The sequence below is a fragment of the Megascapheus bottae genome, chromosome 2, assembly GCF_031878675.1.
Source record: "Megascapheus bottae isolate mThoBot1 chromosome 2, mThoBot2.hap1, whole genome shotgun sequence".
Lineage (NCBI taxonomy): Eukaryota > Metazoa > Chordata > Mammalia > Rodentia > Geomyidae > Megascapheus > Megascapheus bottae.
Window position 1 is genome coordinate 68,020,974 of NC_143510.1, and position 22,181 is coordinate 68,043,154.

A 22,181-nucleotide genomic window follows, 5' to 3' on the forward strand; every position below is an offset into this window, starting at 1 on the left:
AGGTTAGACCAAGAAAATAAATGGTACAAAAAAAAGAAAAAAGTATGTTAAGGCAACAGTTTGCTTTCACAGCTCTGAAATGGTAAGACTGAAAGAACTTTATACTGAAAAGCTGCTCAAAGCAAAAACACAATGACAAGTAAAAAGTAAGAAGACAATAACTACCCTGGGAAACTTTATTTTCTCAAATTGCACATTAGCTGTTTAACATACCTAAAAAAGAGGCCTCTTCTCCACCCCATTATACCTCTTATGTATTCACAGAGCTACAGTAATTATTAAATACTATATGATATATTATAGCACTTATCAAATACTCTTTGCCAGATATAAAATTAGGAAAGAGGGACTAAAAAACAAAAGCAAAAATACCTTCAAATACTCAGACATACAAAATATACAGCTAGATATACTACTGTGTAAAACCATAGTGACATCAATAGTTTCAGAGAAAAGATAAAGATTACTTGTGCATATTATGTATGTACAGATATTTGTATGTTTTATACACATTAAATATACCTGTGTTGATCGTCTAGACTGTCTTGCTTGTCTAGATCTTGCTTTTCTTTGGGATTCAGACTCTTCATCCCTAACAGGAGTGAGGTATGATCTACGGCAATGAATTAAACAACAATATTAGTTGATACAATATCTGTGAATGCAAATACATATTAATGTTTGTGAATGAACCATCAAGTTATGCTTAATGTGTTTTAAGAAAAATAATTCAGAAAATGGCTGTAGTCAATCTGGAACTGAAATTCAGTAATAAAAATCTGATCATTTCATTTTAGATTGGAACACATTATGTAACATATTGTATTCTTAATTTATTCCTGTGTAGCTTTTTTTTTTTTTTTTCCTTTTCCTTTTGCCAGTCTTGAGGTTTGAACTCTGGGTTTAGGTGCTTTCCCTGAGCTCCTTTTGCTACTGGCTAGCTAGCACTCTACCACGTGGGCCACAACACTACTTCTGGCTTTTGCTGAAGATAAGAATCTCACAAACTTTCTTGCCTACTCAAGCCTCAAACTATGATACTCAGATCTCAGCATCCTGAGCAGCTAGGATTACAGACATAGCTACCAGTGATTGGCTCATGCAACTTAATTTTTAAAACAGGATACTTGAAAAAGGCACCAGACTAGGACAGGGTAAATTTTTGGTTTGATTTTAATGAAAGAAACTTCTTTCCCCTAACACTACCCAAAAAGTGAAATAAACTATTCTAATGTTATTTTGAAATTTTAGTAAAAATTTATCTGTTAGTCCTCTTTCCTTTCAGGGACCTATTTCCACTACTTATCTGTATTTTTTTCTTTTTTTCCCTTAAAGGAGCTACACCTAGTAGCTCACATTTTTTAATTTTAACTGCTTAAAAGTCTGAGATCCAGAGAATCATTAAAGCCAACTGGACTGGAAAATCCTTGAGACTCCATCTCTAAAATAACCTGTAAAATGCTGGGCTACTTGAGGTGAAGAGCTCAGGGACAGTGCCTAGGCCAAATTCAAGCCCCATGACCGCCCCCCCCCAAAAGTCAGATTTTTCTTGCCCAGGCTCAGGAACAGTGCTCAGGCCCAGAGTTCAAGCCCCAGTTCCACCACCACCAATAAAAATCTAAATCGTGAAAAAAAAAATGCTGGGCTACAGGTATGTTTGTAGTAGTAAAAGTGGAGCAAGTAAGCCAAGCAATTATGAAGTCCCCAAGTACAAACCCAAGTATAGGCCAAAATAAATAAACAAACAAGTAAGTGTGTGGATGCCTAAATACTTTACCCATGGTACTTTTAAATACAGAAAGAAAGGTATACCATGTGCTGTTGGCTCTTGCATGTAATCCTAGCTATTTAAGAGGCTGAGATCTGGAGGACTGGTATTCAAGGCCAGCTGGGACAGTCCTCAATATTTGAGATTTCATTTCTAAAATTATCAGCAAAAAGCTGGGCTAGGTGCATGGCTCAAGGAGTGTGCCAGCCAAGTAAGTACAAGGAGTTTAAAATTGGGTACCCATAACATAAAAGACAGATATCAAATTTCTTTCTAAATCTTTGATTCACTAGCATACAGATTCCAAATTCTTTGTATCATTCCTCTTTGCATCCTTTCTGGTTTCCTATTGATTTTAGATGGTATGTGGTTCACTGACTAAGCTCTAGACTGCCAATGTCTTTGTTCAGTGCAACAACATAGTAAGCCACACTCTGAGCATTCATGTCATTGTGCTTTTACTAATGACATAATAGGAATCACATTCCTGTTCATACTTTAAACAAAAAAACTGAAAACACAACAGAATACTTAGAGTCATTTTTTTGTGTGTATGAAGCTAAGTACATTTATTTTCTGATACTTGCCTCTCTCTACAAACCCCAAACAACTGTTTAATAATCACTTTTCTTTTTTCAAATGTTACTTCTCTTATTTTGCTCTTATTCTGCTCTATACATACAGACCTAACAAATTTCTGAGTTTCTTGTGGGTTTTAATACTTTATCTTCTATTTATTTCCTGTGTGCCCTTTAAAATTCCAAATTCAATAGCCTATCTTCAAATTCCTTAGAACCATAGTTTCTGCAGAATTCTTTTAAGCATTTTTATTTATTTTAACTCAGACTTCTTTCCCTCCACACCATTTTTTTCTTTTTTTTTTTGCCCAGTTCTGAGCTGATGTATAGAGCATTTCATTTATTAGCTTGCTGACAAGATGGTTATCAACTTCAAAAATTAAAAAAATACAAAAAACAAAAATGAAACAAAACAAACAAAAGTCAACTTTCACCACTGGGCACACATATCAGCAGTACAAGCCTTTACACACCTGCGTCTCTCCCTGACCTCCGATGTGGAGGAGACAGTGCCAGCAGTAGTTGTAGTCAGGGTTGTGGTAGAAGCTGCAGCATTTATAACAGTTGGAGCAACAGGAATGGTCACTGCCGTAGGAACACTGTCCTTTTCTTTTTCAGTACTATCCTCAGCCCACAAACGATTTGAGGTACTATAGCATCATAAGCAGCAACACAAAAAAGAGAAAAGGAAAATAGCTAAACAATGAAAGCACTTTCTAGCAGCTGAAAACATGTGACAACAGGGATGGATTTTTTTAAAAACACAAGGCAAGACATCATTCAAGTATCAATCAAAAAAGCTCATGAAGAGCCATTGGCAAGAGAAACAAACTAATATTAAGCAGTCTAATTAGGAACTTAATTTTTACCCCAAACGTGCATAACTGCTTACTTTTGGAACCAATTTTTGTTTGCAAATAATTTTTACAGGGTAAATAAGAAAAAAATCCAGAGCCCCACAAACTCCTAAACAAAGATGCATGCACGTACATAAGCACACAGTTAGACCTGGACACAAATTTATCTGTTACTCACCTGCTCTGTGTGCCTGCTGAGGAAGAACCCGTTGTAATCTTTGTAGTAGTGCTTGTGCTGGAAAGTAGGCTTTTCTGAAGCCCAGCTGCAGAGGTAACTGTTGGTGTTGATGTGGTGCTTGGAACACTGGAATTAATCAGATCATCTTGTCTTCTACCAAAGGAGCAACTAGAGGGAAGAGTCATATTTATATAGATGTGTTTGCATGTGTATTCGACATTTAATGTCTTATTCATTATACCAACTCACAAGACTGGAAACATCCAATCCTTTGATGAAGTTCTAGCCAGGGGAAATAAAACACATGGACATTTTGGAGAAAATATTTTTACATAGTCACATTCATATCCTTTTCCCCCCAGTTGCTTTTAGTAGGGGACTAAATTATAGGGGTGTCTCCCTCTCTCTAATATGATAATATCAACATTCCAAATGAAGGCATTTTCACAGCTCAGAGGTGTAAGAGAAGTAGAAACTTTCCATACCACAAATTACGGTTAGTTGCTCAACTAAATTACATAAAAATTTTAAAAAATGTATAATATAAAAGATATTTCTAAACAGAATTTAAATAATATAATGAAAAATCATGCTAGAGCACATCATCACCATCTTTACATATTATATCTTCACATTGTTTTACTTGAAGAAAAGTTAAAGAACATAATTACTTGATGTTAAGTTGGGAACTCCAAAAACTAATTACCTATGTATTATAAATCAATACATAAACCAATTAAGAGTCATAGTATTTATTACCTTTTATGGTAAGAAGATCCTTCATTAACTGAGCTATTTTTTTTAAGATCATCATCCCATCTTCTCCTTGTGTAAGAACTACTTGTTCGCAAGCTTGAAGATTCTCTGTGAAAAGAACATCTTCAGATTCTGATACGTAATTTAAAAATAGGATTAAAAAAGGTATACACTGCTGAGCACTAATGGCTCACGCTTGTAATCCTAGCTACTTGAGGAAGCTGAGATCTGAGAACTGTGGTTCAAAGCCAGGCAGGAAAGTCCATGACACTCTTAGCTCTAATAAACTATTCAGAAAAGGCTGGAAGTGGTGCTGTGGCTCAATAGTGGAGTGCTAGCCTTCAGCACAAAGAGGCTCAAAGATAGCAACTAGGCCCTGTGCTTAAACCCTAGGACTGGCAAAAGAGAAAAAATGCACACACAAATATCGTAAGTAAAAATTAGTAATATCCTTTAGAAAAGTACTTCCATTCTATATAAAAAAGGGAAAATAATTACACTTTTAAGACTGTCCCTTATATAGGGGAAATTAAGATATTTACAAAAATGTAATTTATGATCACAAAATATGATCCTTAGCATGTCTAAAACATGATGTCTGTAGTATGAGAAACAAATACTTTAACCAGAAAAGATATAGTCTTTGGTATACTATACTGACAAAAATAATGGTTATTACAATTATAAAAATATATTAAGCTATTTCCTCAGGATCATACATTTGGTATTCTACTAGGAATAGTCTCGTTTCAAAGTCCATATCCTACACAACTATTATATTATCTCTAATTTTTTTTGTTTTTTTACAAGATACTTTTATTAAGTGTTGAATTACATGTTTACTACTTAATATCTGATTTTTGATATTAAGGAAGAAATGAACAAAGAACCACAGCATAATGAGCTCACCTGTTTTCTTTCTCTTCAATATCAGATGTACTAGCTAATCGTCTTGGTATTGTAGGCGCAACATATGCAAGCCGTGTTCCTTTACTGTCTTTCTCCTACATAACAGAAAAATAATAAATTAAAAATAATTATCAACTTTTCTGAAAAGGTTATTTTACAATGCATAGCCATCTTAATTTGCTATATATACTATTCCCACAATTCTTAGCTTAATGTCAAAAGTGATACAAATCAAATCAGACATTATATATGCATACATTAAAGAGTACTCTACAAGATAAATTTTTTTCATTCCGCTTAAGTTTAAAGTTAGAAAATAATGCAACATATTTCATATAATCTATATTAATATTTAGTATTATCTTTTTTTTCTTTCCTTTTTTTTTTTTTTGAGGGATTAGAGTTTGAATTCAGGGCCTTGTTCTTGTTAGGCAAGGAGTCAGCCACTGAGCCACATCTGCAGTCCTCCAAGTGATGTACTTCTTTTGGTGAAGTAAAGCTTTAAATATGGCTCATTGATTTGGGAGCTGGTAGCTCATGCCTGTGATCTGTGATCCTAGCTACTTAATAGACTGATATCTGAGGAGTATGGTTCAAAGTCAGCCCCCAGCAGAAAAGTCCCCGGGAGACTTATCTCCAATTAACCACTCAAAACTTGGAAGTGGCACTGTGGCTCAAAGTGCTCAAGTGTTAGCCTTTAGCAGAAGAGCACAGTGACAGTGCTTAGCCTCTGAGTTCAAGTTCCCAGACAGATAAAACAATAACAACAACAACAAAATCATTGAGATGTTTTGTTACAGAAACTATTTACAATCTTTTCAGCCAATGTTTTAAAATATACTAAAATGTTAGAAAATTATTCAAATTATATTCCTCTAAATCTCTGTGGTGACAGCGACTGATAAATTGTTGGTAAAAGGTCATAAAAATACTTCAAAAATAAGGAAATAAACTTATTTTCAAAACAAACAAAAGTATTAAAATTAACTAGTGAGAAATTCCACCTCAGAATTCCCAGCACAGGGAAATACTCAGAATGAAACCTAACACTGAGGGTGTGACATGATCCAAAAAAAAAAAAAAAAAAAGAAAGAAAAGAAAGTCTAAGATCACACAGTAAAAAATATATAGAATCTAGCCATATACAATAACACTGAATAAATTGTAGTTTACCACTATAGTTCAACTATTAATACGATCTCAAAATATAATTAAGACTACTAATACAACACACAGCTGCTAGCATTTGTAGGAACCTAACAGCTGGTAAAGAAAGCATGCACTAGGTGAATGTAACCTATGAGCATTCATTCTAAGAAAGAAAATGTGTTTTTAAACTTTGGAAAACATACTAAGTAATAAAATAAGCCTATACTTGTTAGTGCAATTCCATTATAAGAAGGGGGATACAAGTTTTTAATTGAGACTATTCCTAAAATTAGTGTTTTGATCAATCACATCTACTCTTTTCAGTACTTACTGAAGTATTTGTCTCAGGGAGGTACTATAGAATCTATATTATGAAAATCATTACATCAGGTGAATTTACTTGATACTCAGGATATACATACTGCCAGAAAATATACCAGATTTGACACTGTTAGAGGTTTTACAAAACCAGATTGTGAAATAAATTACCTTTTCTTTATTATCCAAAGAAGAGGAAAGTCTGGGACTTGAAGCTGAACGTATGACTCCTGCAGTATCCTTTTCTTTCTGAGCTTCTTTTGCTGCTGTGATTTCAGCAAGTGCACCATAACTGCCAGTCTTTCTAAGTCCTAATCTCCAAGAAGCAGGTGACTCATCTTTTCTTTCTTCTTCTTTGGGAGAAACTTTTGTAGTTGTAGTAGAGGTTGGAAACTGTTGTCATTGTTTTTAAATAAAGGGAGGAAATTCATTATTAAAACTGATTATTTCTTAGTTTGGAAAAGATAAGATTACAAATAAAGGCTAAAATTTTGTAGTTAAATGATTTCAGGAGAAAAACTATCTTGCAAAGTATGTTAATGTCTTAGTCAAAAATATAAAAACCAAAAACTGAAAAGGTAACAGACTGCCTTTCCAGAGGTTAGATTAAAGAAAACACACTACACACTTATTTTCACACAGAAAAATTATAATGGAGACAGAAAACAGAAATAAGCACACAATAAAGACTTAAAATCATGCATCTTTGGAACCAATGTTTGTATTAAACTTGTTATGTTGGAACCTAATATACATTCTTGCACATAGAGATGCCTCACCATAGATTTTTCACCCTTACTGGGCACCAGCACAATGCCAGTTTTGCGCAAGCCCTGCCTCCATGATGCAGGATTTACTGACTCCACCACAGGCATGAGAGGAGCTATGAAATCAAACTAAAGCCAATTGAAATAAGACAGGTAAGGAGTTACAGACTGAAAGCATGAAAACAGAAAAGGGAAATTAAGAGCATAAAATACTATTTTTTGTTCAATTTAAACAAATTTTTATAGTAAATTAGTGCCCTAACTGAATAATGACCTACTTTTCGAAAGCTAATGGGACAAATTTTAGTTTTAGCCTGAGGAAATCAGAACCAAGCTAACAGAAACTTCTGAAGCCAGCTAATAGAGTAGACAATAATACTGTTTAAGTATGAACTAATTATAGCATTAAGTATGAACTAATTATGAATTTTGTTTTAATTCTGAAATGCCAACATAATAAAAAAATCTGAAAACTGGAATTTCCTAGGTATGCTTACTGCAATAATATTTTACTTTCCTCACAAGCATTGAGTTAGTTTAATTCAAAACTATTTTTATGTACAAATGACTATCCCAGTTTTAGGATTTTCCAACCGCCCTAAAAATATTATCTTTAGTTTACTTCATCAACTTCATTCATTCTAGAACTTAAATGTTCAGCTATATTAAATAATTATAGATAATTAACTATAGCAACTATCTAGTTGCTATATAACTACTGGTAACCTATCAACTTTTGTTACAGCTACTATGATGCTAGAGAATTAATTTATGAATAAAATTTGCAGTAATTAATTTCTAATTTTTTAGTAATTAGTCTCAATATGTTCTATGTATTTCTCAGTTCCTCAAATATTTCTATTGAATAACTTGTGAGACTCTAGTCTAAACTCCCAATTTCCTCATGAAAAATGTTTCTTCTTTATTTTCCCTAGTGTAATAAGATTATACTAAAATTCCTGCTAAAACTAAATAAATTTTTTTTTTTTTTTTTGCCAGTTTTGGCTTGAGCTCGGGGCCAAAGCTCTATTCAAGGATAGAGCTCTACCACTTGAGCCACAGCACCACTTCGAGCTTTTTCTATGTATGTGGTAACTGAGGAATTAAACCCAGGTCTTTGTGCATGTTAGACAAGCACTCTACCATTAGGCCAAATTCCTGGCCCAAATAAAATCTTTCTTAAAGTTGTGAAACATAGCATCTCTTGGTCACTGGAAAACTTAACAACTTGCTTGAACCTAAATTACTTAATAAATGAGCCAAACATGTTTTTCTTTCTTTGTTTCTCCCCATCTCCCTCTCCCTCTCCATTGTCCCTGAACTTTTTTTGCTTGAGCCATAGTACCACTTCTGGCTTTTTCTGTTTATGTGGTACTGAGGAATCAAACCCAGTGCATGCTAGGCAAGCACTCTATCACTGAGACACATCCCCAGCCTCCTTTTTTTTTTGAGATGGGACCTTACTCTATAGTCATACCTAGCCTCAAATTCATGACTCTCCTGCTTCAGCCTCCCAAATGCTGAGATTACAGGAGTATGTCACCATGATGGACTATAACCAGTTAATTTGGCTAAGTAGTACTGTGAGGGGACAAAAGCTTATTGAAATTCTAGTATGGTTCCATTGACCAATAAAATGCTAAGACCTCTGTAATATTCTATGGAAAATGACAGGTACATAAATCATTGTTTACTGATCTGAGTTTAAAGGACTAGATTTTTTTTTCAAGTTTCATGGACCACAAATAATATATAAATGAAAGAAAGTAGCTATATATCAGTAAAAAAAGAAATTGGAGGGAACAATTTGGATCATAAAATAGTCTTCTTTGATTTTTTTTCCCCTTCAATCATTTAACAATGTTAAAATCATTCTTAGCTTGTGGGCTATTCAAAAACAGGTGAACCAGCTCTCAGGGTTTTTCAAACCCTACCCAGATTCTTCCTGCTCACCAAATCTTACATGTTTTTTCTTCTACGATAAAGAAGAAATAATATTTAATTTACTGTTAAATAGAAACAGACATGTAACCGATATTTACTAGAGTCTGGCCCTCAGTCTAAGTGCATGAAATGAGTTGGCTTATTTAACTTTGCAACTGTCCAACAGATACTATTATTAGGTTAGTTGTCAACAGCAAGGTGGGTAACAGCAATTCTGAAATAGGCATTTGTTTCAGTGTAGCAGTTGACATACTCTGCCTAAAATGAATTTGAACACTGGTTCAATATTTAAGGTACATTTCAAATTTCCTTGGCACATAAATAAAACTCTGCAATATTTAACAATGCCTTCTATTTGAAACTTTTTTTCTATATATTTTTTTTGTCAGTCCTGGGGCTTGAACTCAGGGCCTGAGCACTATTCTTGAACACATTTTGCTCAAGGCTAAAACTCTGCCACTTGAGCCACAGAGCCACTTATGGCCTTTTCTGTATATTTGGTACCAAGGAATTGAATCCAGGGCTTCATGTACCACTAGGCCTCAATTCTGGCCTACTTTTGTTTTTGAAAAAGGACATTATACTTTGACTTCCCTACTCTTCTGACCACTCAGTTTTAACGTTTTTATTCTTTCTTATTAATAATTTTCCTTTTTCTAGTTCTGTAACATAAGCATTCCTCGAGTTTGTTCTCTGATATCCCACTTTTTCTTTCTACTTTCTTCTGTGAGGACCTCCTCAGGCTAAATATTGATCTTAGTTAGCCTATTTTCAAATTTGTTATTCTCCACTCATCTGACTTTAAAATTTCTAGTCCTGAATTTCCATTTATTGGCAAAAAGGATTATTCAGAAATATAACTGGCACTTGAATTTCAACACATGTAAAATCAAACACTTGCACTTTCTGACCGTAAATGTTTGAGGGAAAGAAAATTAAACACAGTAAGTTATTGGACAACAGTAGGACAATTGCTAGGTTAAGTAATAAAGACAGCCAGTTTCTTGTCCAGATATAACTAACTACAGGTAAGGAGTTTCTGAAAACTTGTAATCAACCCTTTGCTTTCAATAGTCAATAAATGAAAAAGAACTAAAAGATGGAGGAATAAATTTAGCATTATGGAAGTACATGGAAGCTTTAGAAGTAAATTAAACTTTAGTTCAATTAAAGCCTGACGGTATTAGTTACAACATAGTCTTCAAAATTATGCAAACAAATTCTTTCTGGACTATTTCATATTAAAATATATGCAATTATTACTTAATGAACACAAGTTCTAAGTAAATTCAACAAGCCCCTCCGTTCTGGAACATAGTAGAGAGCTTATTCAAATTTAGTATTCAAGGTACCAGTGAAATTCACTCATTTCTACTATCAGAACTTATGCTAATCCTTTTCCTTAGAAGAGCTATAGAGCAGGGTTAAATCTAACAGTATACAGTTTCAATATTTATCCTACTATATTTTAAAATTTATGGACCTTGAGGGCTTGTTTGGAGGCACAGCTACTAGTATACCTTTGACAGAAGACTGGTCCTCCTCTATTGGGGCTGGTCATCCTATTTGACTGAGTGCACAGCTTTGGGAGGGACATACATGGAGTGGAGAGAGAGCCAGCCAGATAAGACAAATCAACCCAGGCAATCAATGGGGTATTACCGTCAGGTCACCCTTGAGCAAGACTGACAAAGTAATAAAAAGCAGGGATTTAAAGTCAGTTGTCCAATCTATGCAACCCAAATACCATGGGACACCCAAAATAAAAGGCCAAAGGCAGAGACATAACAACTTTACCCTATGTGTAATCTCTGAATGAATCCTATGTTTGAAGAAATAGACTGTCAGAAAATAATACTCTGAAGTGCAACTGAGATAATCTGAGCATGCTTATTACTGTATATAGATAATGGTATTGTATAAAAATTAATTTTCTAATTATGGTCATTTTTTGTGTGAATTATGGAGCTTTTTTGTACTTCGGAAACTGCTATTTTTAGGAATGAAAGTCTTATGAATATAGTCAGTTGCTAAATATTTTGAAAAAATGTTTATATGAACACAGAAGGGAATATGCATACTCATTAAATGCAATTAATGGGTAGTGATGAGAAAGCTTTATGAAGAGACAAGTAGCATCTGAGCTATTCAAGTGTCTAAAATCTGAGCTTTACGGTTTGAAGCTAATTTGAGCAGAAAAGTTCATGAGACTCTTATTTCCAAGTAATCTGCAAAGAACCAGAAATGTAACTGTGGCTCAAAGGATGGAGTTTGAGCCCTGAGTGACAGCATCTAGGCTTTTAGATGGAACCCTAATACACCCTCCCCCCTCACAAGGGGGACAGTTTCTAGAATAGTAGGGAAAAGGAAACTCCTTATAAAGATTACCACACTCACTGGAAAACACTACATTAGTGGAGAACAGAGACAGAAGAGAAACAGAGGAATGAAAAACGAAAGTTAACATTTTGGAAGTACATTAAATCAACCACCAGTAGTCTATCAACCAAGTGACTTCCTCTTTAATAATCCTGCTTTGTGATCCATGAGGAAGCTAACAATGGTGCTTAATATCTTAGCAACTGAGAAGCAATGGAGGGAGGCTGCTCTTTGGTTTGTATAATCTCAGAGCTCATGCTCTCACTGGCATTCTTTAAGGGCATCCAAGTACTTTGTACTGTAGTAGGTAAGTCTTGATACTGGCTTCTTTTTTTTGCCAGTCCTGGGCTTGAGCTCAGGGCCTGAGCACTGTCCTTGGACTTTCTCAAGGCTAGAGCTCTACCCCTTGAGCCTCAGCACCACTTTCAGCTTTTTTCAATGCATGTGGTACCGATGAATCGAACCCGGGTCTTTGTGCATGCTAGGCAAGCACTCTACCACTAGCCAAAACTCCTGGCCCCTTGATACTGTCTTCTTTTACTGCTTTTTCAGGCCATTTGAGAAATTACCAGGACATACCTCTACTTAACAGAGATACAAGCACTTGATATAAAAATTCAACAGAAATAATAACTACTGTAACTACTGGATTTACTATTGTTTTAACAACTAAAACAATCACCAAGTATCAAGTGTAATGTCAATTACAAAAAGAATTTTTAAAAAGTAGAATTTTAAAGAGGTTCAGAGAAAAACTCAGAGGAAAACATGTTTCTTTTTTGGGGGGTGGGGAACCCTACACAATTCAGAACTGTTTTTAATGAGTTAGTCCAAATGGCACTTAAAATTCATTTTTTTTTTTTGGAAAATACAGGTTGGCTTACCTTCTTAATAGGTGAGGTGGGTGTACCTTGACTGGATGACAAAGTAGGTGTTGTTACAGCAACAGGAGCTGCTTGTGTACTACAAGTGTTGGCATTCGTTACAGAAGCCATTGGTTTGGTCTTATCTATTAAAAATGAACAAAAAACATGAGTCAACATTTTATTTGAATTTGGCTTCAATGACTATCTTTTCCTAACTCTTTACATAGTAAATTTCTTACAAAATAGTTTCAGTGAGTTTCTACAAATGTGTCTATCTGTATGCTGAAGTAAACATTTAACAATAAACACAACAAAGCTTCTGAGAATAAAAGATACAAACAAAAACCAACTTCTGAACTTTTAAAATGAAGGAAATAGGCTCGATACAGTGGCTCATACCCACTTAGCTATAATCCCAGTAACTGCAAAGGAAAAAATTGAGACCAGCTTGAGGAAAAATTCCTATCTAAACAAACTGGGCTGGCAATATGGCCTGTTAGTAGAATGCTCACCTAGCATGCATGAAGCCCTAGGCTCGATTCCTTGGTACCAACATATACAGAGAAAAGCCAGAAATGGTCTACAGCTAAAGTGGCAGAGCGCTAGCTTTGATGTACAGGTAGGTTTGAAAGCCTAGTGTAGAAACATGAAAGACTCAAAGATAACTAAATCAAAAAGGCTCAAGTGACACAGACCTTGCTAGCAAATACAAAACTTGATATTCAAATATCCATACTGTCAAAACTAAACTCAGGAAAAATGAAATAAAAACTCAAAACCCAAGAGTTTTAAGATTCAAACTGAATGCACAAAAGCAATGTAAATTAAAAATTACAATAGCTGTCTATAGTTCCTAATGATAAACAATACTTTTGATTGGTTTGGGTAGTACTAAGTTTGAACTGAGTACCTTGTATGTGCTAGGCAGATGTTTTACCACTTGATCCATCCTTTCTGTTTTTTTCCATGTAAGGAAGGTCTTGTGTTTTTGCTCAGGGCCCATCTTAGGCTGTGATTCTTCTAAGTAAGGTTGACATCTCAAGTACATGGAGTTACAAATGTGCACTATCATTCCTGGCTTATTGTTGAGATGGGATCTTACTAATTCTTGCCCAGACCAGCCCCTGAACCAATTCTCCTGATCTCTACCTGTGTAGAAGTTGAGATTACAGATCTGAGGATCATGGTTTAGAGCCACTACAGCCAGGAAAGTCTATGAGACTCTTATCTCCAAAAAACTACTCAGAAAAGGCCCAAAGTGGTACTGTGGCCCAAGTGGTAGAGTGCTAGCCTTGAAAACAAAGAGGTTTAGGGATAGTGCCCTGGCCCGGTGTTTAAGCCCCAGGACCAGCCAAAAAAAAAGTGTGTCAGTACCAACAATATCATTTCATATTGTTGTATTATGTACGGAAATGGCACAAATAGAAATGACATTAGGTAAATATGTATGTTGATCATATTTAAATACTTCAATTTTACACTATTATTATATGATCTAACTCTACAATGTGATAGATTAGTTCATAGTACCCAGAGGAAGCAGTTATCTTATTTTGTTTTTTTGTTTTTTTTTACTTTGCTGGTCAAGGGACTTGAAGTCAAGTTCTGGAAGTTATCAGCTTTTGTGCTCAAGACTAGTGCTCTACTATTTGAACCACACCCCTACTTCCAGCTTTTTGGTAGTCAACTGGAGAAAAGAACCTCACAGACATTCTTGCTTGGGCTATCTTTGAACCAACATCCTCAGATTTCAGCCTCCTAAGCAGCTAGGATTATACAGGTGGGCCACAGGCACCTGAAAGTAATTCTCTTGATTTTACAGATAAGAAATTTCAGATTAACTGATATTTTGGATACATTTGTATTTAGTTACTTGAAATTGGACAGGGAAGGGGTGGAAAACCAAGAGGGGGGTGAGGGGGAGGGTAATGGGACCAAGACATGTGGAAGGGTATCAATGTATGTGAATTAATGCACCTTCTATCTGGCAATATCATGTTACCCTTTTATTAAATACAATAAAAATATGATTAAAAAAAGAAATTTCAGATTAAATAAATCTGTCATATGTATATTTACTTGCATGAACAGATTAGTTCTCATTCCTAAACATTATACACGCTGATTTGCATATAACTTGCTTTTACAATTATAAATGTCTTAATTAGTATGTTATACAAAAATATTTTTATTTTTTTTATATGTTAAGGTTAGACTTAGGGTTAGTATTAGGGTATTAGGGTTAGTTTTTTAGGATTAGGGTGAGGGTTAGAGTTAGGGTTAGTGAGAGGTTGAGGGTTAGGGTCAGGGTTAGGTTAGGATTAGGATGAGGCTTAGGGTTATTTTTTTTATTGTAATTAATAAAAGGGTTACATGATATTTGCCAGATAGAAGGTGCATTAATTCACATATATTGATACCCTTTTTCACATGTCTTGGTCCCCATTACCCCCCGCCCCCCCGTCTTGGTTTTCCCCCCTTCCCTATCCAATTTCAAATAACCAAATACAAATAAATCCAATGTATCAGATAACAAAGTGAGATACTGTAACAATATGAGATAACCAAGGGACAGCAAAGGAGATGAGAGACAACATAGTACATTACGGACAACAATCATTCATTATATGGCTTTTGTTTCAATATCCTGGAGGTCTTTTCAATTAGCTTCATACTATATGGCCTTATGTATCAAGGTTTTGCTCTATTGCAGATCTCTGCTAAAAGAGTCCAAGGTTTCTACTGATTTTGACAAATGAGGGAAACCACTGAGCCTAAGTTCCTTTGAGTCTGGCTTACTTCACTTAATATGATTTTTTCTAAGACTTTCCATTTCCTAACAAATGGGGCGATGTTGTTTTTTCTGACAGCAGCATAGAATTCCATTGTGTACAAATACCACAACTTGTTGATCCACTCATCAACTGAGGGACACCTAGGTTGGTTCCATATTTTTGCTATGGTGAATAATGCTGCAATGAACATTGTTGTGGTAGTGGATTTAGTTTCTGGATGGTTGGGTAAATGCCAAGTAGTGGAATTGCTGGGTCATAGGGGAGCTCTATGTTTAGCCTTTTGAGGCACTGCCATACTGCTTTCCATAGTGGTTGAACGAGTTTGCACTCCCACCAACAGTGTAGTAGTGATCCCTCCTGGCCACATTCCCTCCAGCATCTGTTGTTATTTGTTTTCCTGATCCTGGCCATTCTAACTGGAGTGAGGTGGAATATCAAAGTTGTTTTGATTTGCATTTCTTTTATGACCAGAGATGTTGAGCATTTCTTCATGTGTCTATAGGCCATTTTTGTTTCTTCTTCAGAGAAGACTCTCTTGAAGTCTTTGGCCCATTTTTTAATGGGATGGTTGTTACTTTGGAGATTAGTTTTAGAGTGATTCAATTTCTTGAGCTGTTGATATATTTTCAATATGAGGCCTTTGGCCGTTGTTTGGTTGGTGAAGATCTTCTCACACTCTGTAGGCTTCCTAATTAAGTTACTAGCCATGCCCTTTGCCATACAAAAGCTCTGCAGTTTAATGCAGTCCCACTTATCCAGCCTTTCTCTTATTTGCTGTGATTCTTGGTCCTTATTAAAGTTTCGACCTGTGCCAAGGAGGCCTAGTGTATCTCCTATTCCTTCTTGTAAAGTTTTTAGTGTGTCAGCTTTTACCTCGAGGTCTTTGATCCATTTGGAGTTAATTCTAGTGCAGGGTGACAAAGAAGGATCCAACTTTAGTTTTCTGCGGGTGCTTAACCAGTTCTGCCAGCACAACTTGTTGAAGAGGCTGTCTTTCTTCCATTCTATTTTTTTGGCTCTCTTGTCAAAAATTAGGTGGCTATAGGTCTATACAAAAATACTTTAACATTGAATGCCTAGCTATCTTTCTAGTTTCCAATTTCCATTACAAGATCATCCCATCGCTACTCCACTGTTGGGGGGAGTGTAAACTCATTCAATCACTATGGAAAGTAATATGGCAATTCCTCAAAAGACTAAACATAGAGCTCCCCTATGACCCAGCAATTCCACTTCTTGGCATATACCCAAATGTCCAGAAGGAAGGACATACTAAAGACACTAGCACAACAATGTTCATTGCAGTACTATTTACCATACCAAAGATATGGAACCAACCTAGATGCTCCTCAATAAATGATTGGATTGAGAAGATGTGGTGCTTACACACAATGGAATTCTATGTTGCCATCAGAAAGAATGGCATTGCCCCATTTGGAAGGAAATGGAGACTTGGAAAAAAATAATATTAAGTTAAGTAAGCCAGACCCAAAGGAACATAGGCTCAATGGTTTCCCTCATTTGTAATAATTAGTTCACATCTAGGACTCTTCTAGCAGAGTATAAAAGCTAAAAACACAGATAAATAAGGTCATATAGGATGAGACTAAATGAAAGGGTCTCTAAGATATGGAAACAAGAGCTTTGAGTGATTGTTGTTCTTAATGTACTATGTTATTTCTTTTCTCCTTTGTTGTCCTTTATTTAATCTTATATTGTTACTGTAACTTTGTTGCCTGGCATATTGCATATACCTTTGTTTATGTGAAACAGGAAAGGGAAGGGTGGAAAATAAGATGATTGGGAGGGGGTGAGGGCAGGAAATGGGGACAAAAACATGAGAGAGGGTGTCAAGTGATGTACCCTCTGTCTGGTGAATGTAACTGTGACTCCTCTATACATTACAAAAAAAACCCCAAAAAACAAACCCTAAGAAGGGGTATCAATGTGTGAGAAGTAATGTATCTACTATCTGGCGAATGTAACTGTAACCTTGATAATAAAAAATAAAATGAAAAAAAAAAAAAGATCATCCTAAAGGTTAAAACAGGATCATGCAACCAAATAATATGAAAGTGATTAAGTAAAATTTAAATCCCCAAGTAACTAGAATCTAGCTACCAGTTATTTCAGTCTCTGTGTTTTACAGAAAAGAATTGTTGGAATGGGAATAATTTAGAAAATGTAAGAAACAAAACACATTTGTGTTTACTAATGGCCTCCAAATTTTTCCTTATGATAAGTTTCTCAGTGATCAAAAAAATATTAATAGAGTATTTTTCCTGATAAAAGTTGCTGAAATGACAGCTTATAAATTCAAAACATATTACCATTTCACTTAATTCAGAATTTTGAGCTATTAACTGATACAAATTAAGAAAATGTTATTCAATAAAAGCAACTTGTTAACAAAAAGTTGTAAGAACATACAATCAAAATCTGTAAGAACATACAACCAAGAAGAAAAGCAAATAAGCTATAACCTTAGTAGTAAAAAGGATAAAAATATAAACTGTTATAGTAACGTTTGTAAAACCATTTGGTAGTATCTATGAAAACTGAAAGTGTATGCATCTATTTGTGATTAAATTATTCAATTTCTAAGTACATTAGAGAATCTCTTGCATATAAACATAAAAGACAAGTGGCTCATGCTTGTAATCCTAACTATTCATGAGTGGGTATCTACAGGGTAGTTTGCTGTTCAGAGCCAGCTGGGAAAGAGATTTAGCGAGACCCTACTTCAACTAGTAAGCTGGGTGTGGTGGTGCATGCCTGTTATTTCAGCTATGTAGGAGATATATATAGGATTGTTGTGCAGGCCACTCTGTATTTTTAAAATGTGTATTAGACTAGAAGTAAGTCAAGCAAAAAGAGTTAGAAGGGAAATGTATACTTGATGAACTATTAAGTAACCATGACAGGAATAAATCATAGTGAAACACATTTATAGGTGAACCTAAAAATAAAAATTTTTAATGAAAAGAAGCAGACACCCAACACCTAGAGTATGGAATTAAACACAGAATCAGAATAGCTGTATATTACAAGTAAAGGCTAGATTACAGAGAAAACTAATAGTGAAGATGTTTTTAAAGGAAGAAAAGATTCTGTTAAATTTTGGTAAAAGATAATTTATGGTAAATAACATAAAAACACTAGCAACTATTAAGTTTGAAATCGTAATAGGCAGAATAGGGATATTTATTATACTGTCTATCTATCTATATCTATATATGTATTTCTACACACATTTCTCAACATTCTCACAGGAAAATATATGACTCAGCTACTACTGATTATTATTATGCTTTTTTCTATGTATGTGGTACTGAGGAATCAAACCCTGATCTTTATGCATGCTAGGCAAGCACTTTACCACTAGGCCAAAGCCAAACTCCCAGCCCCTGATTTTTTTTTTTAATTATTATTATTTAAAGGAGAATTTAGAAAGCTGCTGGGGCCACCTTCCTGAGATTGAGCCCCAGAAAGCAGCAGCAGGCACATCCTGAATTTTTGAGAAGCCACTCATAGTGCATCTATGTCCCATCTATGGGAGTCCTTAAGCTTCCACATCTTCAAAACTAAAATATAGGTCAGCAATGAGTAGAGGAATACAAGAGCCTCCAGATGATTATCAAATATTAAATTCACATGTTTCTAGTATTCACTAAATGGTAACCAAATAGTACCAAATCTATCTCAAAAGCTTAAAACCAGGGCTGTCTTTGTATTACTTTAAAAAAAAAAAAAGGCAACAGAAATTAATTTATCCTTCAAATTTTCACCTGTTTCAGCTTCTGATTCTGAGTCATCTTCCTCATCTTCTTCACTAGAGCAGCTAGATTCATCTTTCTTGCCTTCTTCTTCATCATCAACCTTTTCTTGTTCCAGAGATTCAATACGTGAAGCATTTTTCTCTGGCTCAATAATCAGTGTCTCTTTACTGTTAAAGGAAAACAGCATTCAAATCATTTTAAACACACACAAAAAAGGTGTAAGCAGTTCCCCTCACATCTACAATAGTAGCTGTTAACTCATTTGCAACAGTAACAAAATCTGCTTTTCATGTTTTAATTTGTTGTTGTTGTTGTTGGTAATGAGGCTTGAACTCTGGAGCGGCCCTTAACCTCTTCAGCTCAAGTATAGTGCTCTATCATTTGATCCACAGCACACTTCCAGATTTTTCTGTATATGTGGTACACCAAGGAATCAAACCCAGGACTTGGTGCATGCTATGCAAGCATTCTACCAATAGGCCGAACTCTTTATTTTACTTACTTTTTAAAGGTCTTCTGTGATTGATTATTATCCATATTTGCAGTTGACTCAATCAGTGGAGACTTCTTATCCCGTTTTTCACTATGGAGCTTTATATAAAGTCATGCAAAGGAAAACAAGAATATTATTAATAAATAAAACATACTTTCAACCCTAATCTAAAAAAAAATAATGATTTAAATTTTCCCTGACAAGATAAAATCTAAGCAAAGAATAACGAAGACTATATTATTAGAAAGCTCTAAACCAAATTAAATTGAACTTTTTATATCCCTCCAAAAAGTAAAGACCCACTATCTAATTAGGATGGGTAATTGGAGCTTGAGACATTCCTGGAGCTGCCTTTTGCTTAATGCTAGCATTATACTCTAGTCCATGAGAATATAAGTATTACAGAAATATCAATTTTGTGAAAGGGGGAAATTGAAATAAGGATAGCAAACATTAAAGGCTAAGTATCATCACTACTCATTTATAGTCTTCCACTGTTATTTAGTATGATTGCTAGGAATAATTTAAAATGAAAAAGCATAAAAGACCATAAGGGTACTTTTTAACTGTTTGAAATACAACAGTATTAAGAAAATTCATCCACACAGGCAAGATTAAGGAAGTCATCAAACATACCAGATTTTGTTTCTTTTGCAATTCTTCTAAATATCCTAAAATATCTTCATCTGCTACATCAAAGGCTGTTTGGCCCTGTACAGAAAATAAAGTAGTAATGTTAAAGAGACAATAAATCATAAAATATTATCAATAATTCTGAATGGACTATGGGCGAAAAAGTTAGATAGCCCAAGAGAAAAAGCTTTAAAATTCTAATAAATTTCCTTCTATTTCAGCCTTCAGCATTAAAACCCAAGAAGTAAACAAAATTTAGTAACTAGCTCAGAATCTTGAGACACCTTTAGACTAGCTATATATACTAATTCAATTTTGCTATACGGTATTTTTTGTATAATTCTTAAAGTTAGCAGTCAGTGCCATACATTAAATGTAAATTTTCAAGATGATGTTATTACATATTCAAAATGTTGCTATATGTGGAAAGAATTCATTAACTTCATTTAAAAAAGTTATTTATTATTATTTTGTGCTGGAACTGGGGCTTCAACTCAGGGCCTGGGCGTCATCTTTTTGGCTCTTACACTCAAGGCTGGTGCTTTACCACTTGAGCTATGACACCATTTCTGGCTTTTGCTTCTTTACTAGAAATAAGAGTCTCACAGACTTTTTTGCCTAAGCTAGCTTGGAATCACAATTATAGTCTCATGAGTAGCTAGGATTATAGGAATGAGCCATTGTTGCCTGGCATTACTAATTCCCTTTAAGTATTATTTTATTCATTTACCAATGCTCATGAATGAAATATGCACACACCCTGGAAAAGTTCAAACTGTACAAGATTTCTGCTGCAGTTAAATGAAATGGAATTAGTTTAATAACCAATAAATTTTCCTTTTTAAAAAGACATTGGATCACTTTATTAACTTTGTAAACAGTCTACTTTGCAAACAGGAGCTGAAAAAAAAAGGAGTCAAATGGGAGCTATATGTTAATGAATTATTTAGCCACAATCTATAAAAAAGAACACCAAAAATTGCAAAATTATGAACACTACTGCATTAGCAACTACTACAGATTACAAACACTCAAAGAAAGCAGGAAAGAACTGAGAATATAATGGTAAGGGTTGAGAAAATAAAGCTAACCATTTAAAAGAATTATTTTTCTTTGCTCACTTATTCTAAATGAATTGCTTTTACAGACAACTTTTAATGAAGTTGGAGAGACCAAGGGGTTATTATGATTTTCATTACACAAATGAAAACCAGAAGTGGTGCTGTGGCTCAAGTAGTAAAGCGATAGCCTTGAGTGGAAAAGCTCAGGGACAGTGCCCAGGCCAACGGTTCAAGCCACAGGACCGACCTTCCCCCCCCCACCCAAAAGAATTATCCTCAAATATTTCTTTTGATTTTTTCGTTATATCTTATGCTTTACTTGGCTACACATTTCTTACATAACACATATGGCAAAAAAAAAAAGCTCAGAGGCCTTCTTATCTCTTGTTTGTCAGCATCTAGGAATTAATCCGCATTTCTACCCTCAATCTTCAATTATTTATGGCCAAATCCTAGGCATGAGGTATGTCATATTTACTCTAAGCAACAAATAATTAAGCTTACTAGAACATACTGCTTTGAGCTCTTGATGGTTGGTAAATGCAATTTATTTACTAACTTGGATAAAAATTAAGACCATCAAGAGTACTGCTACTTTGGTGATATAACACATTATTTCAAAGGTAGTAGAGAAGAAAAGTCTAATCTAACAATAGATTTGATGTTTTGAATTGTTGAATAATTTTTCTGACATTTTTATGACTTTGATTTGCTTCTTCCTTTTCCCTAATTGTGTAATGTTAACTAGTTACATCACTAAACTGCTTTGTCATTTGCAAAACTAATAGACTAGAGGTGGCATTTGAACATTTACTTAGTATAAAACTGTATATACTTTACTATTATCAGCTCACTACCTTTTCATGTACCTATAAGCAGGTTAATAAGAATATCAGCTAAAGAGATTTAGAAATATGCTTCTATAGGTTTTCCAACTCAGTTATGTCAAAA

At 34.7% G+C, this 22,181-nt stretch overlaps 1 protein-coding gene across 3 annotated transcripts in view; it reads right to left on the bottom strand.

Annotated features, from left to right (window-relative positions):
* Positions 1-22,181, bottom strand: part of Ppp1r12a (protein phosphatase 1 regulatory subunit 12A) — a 96,251-nt gene that overhangs the window by 22,018 nt on the left and 52,052 nt on the right. For 2 of the 3 annotated variants that reach the window (XM_090328302.1, XM_090328303.1), the window contains exons 6-15: positions 20,173-20,247; positions 19,546-19,634; positions 19,053-19,210; positions 12,488-12,612; positions 6,685-6,906; positions 5,047-5,141; positions 4,141-4,245; positions 3,382-3,549; positions 2,820-2,996; positions 523-613 (exon numbers count right to left, since the gene is read on the bottom strand). In XM_090328302.1, the coding sequence (XP_090184428.1) occupies positions 523-613; positions 2,820-2,996; positions 3,382-3,549; positions 4,141-4,245; positions 5,047-5,141; positions 6,685-6,906; positions 12,488-12,612; positions 19,053-19,210; positions 19,546-19,634; positions 20,173-20,247 (1,305 nt within the window). The remainder of the gene's footprint in view (positions 1-522; positions 614-2,819; positions 2,997-3,381; positions 3,550-4,140; positions 4,246-5,046; positions 5,142-6,684; positions 6,907-12,487; positions 12,613-19,052; positions 19,211-19,545; positions 19,635-20,172; positions 20,248-22,181) is intronic. The other variant, XM_090328304.1, reaches the window with a different exon arrangement.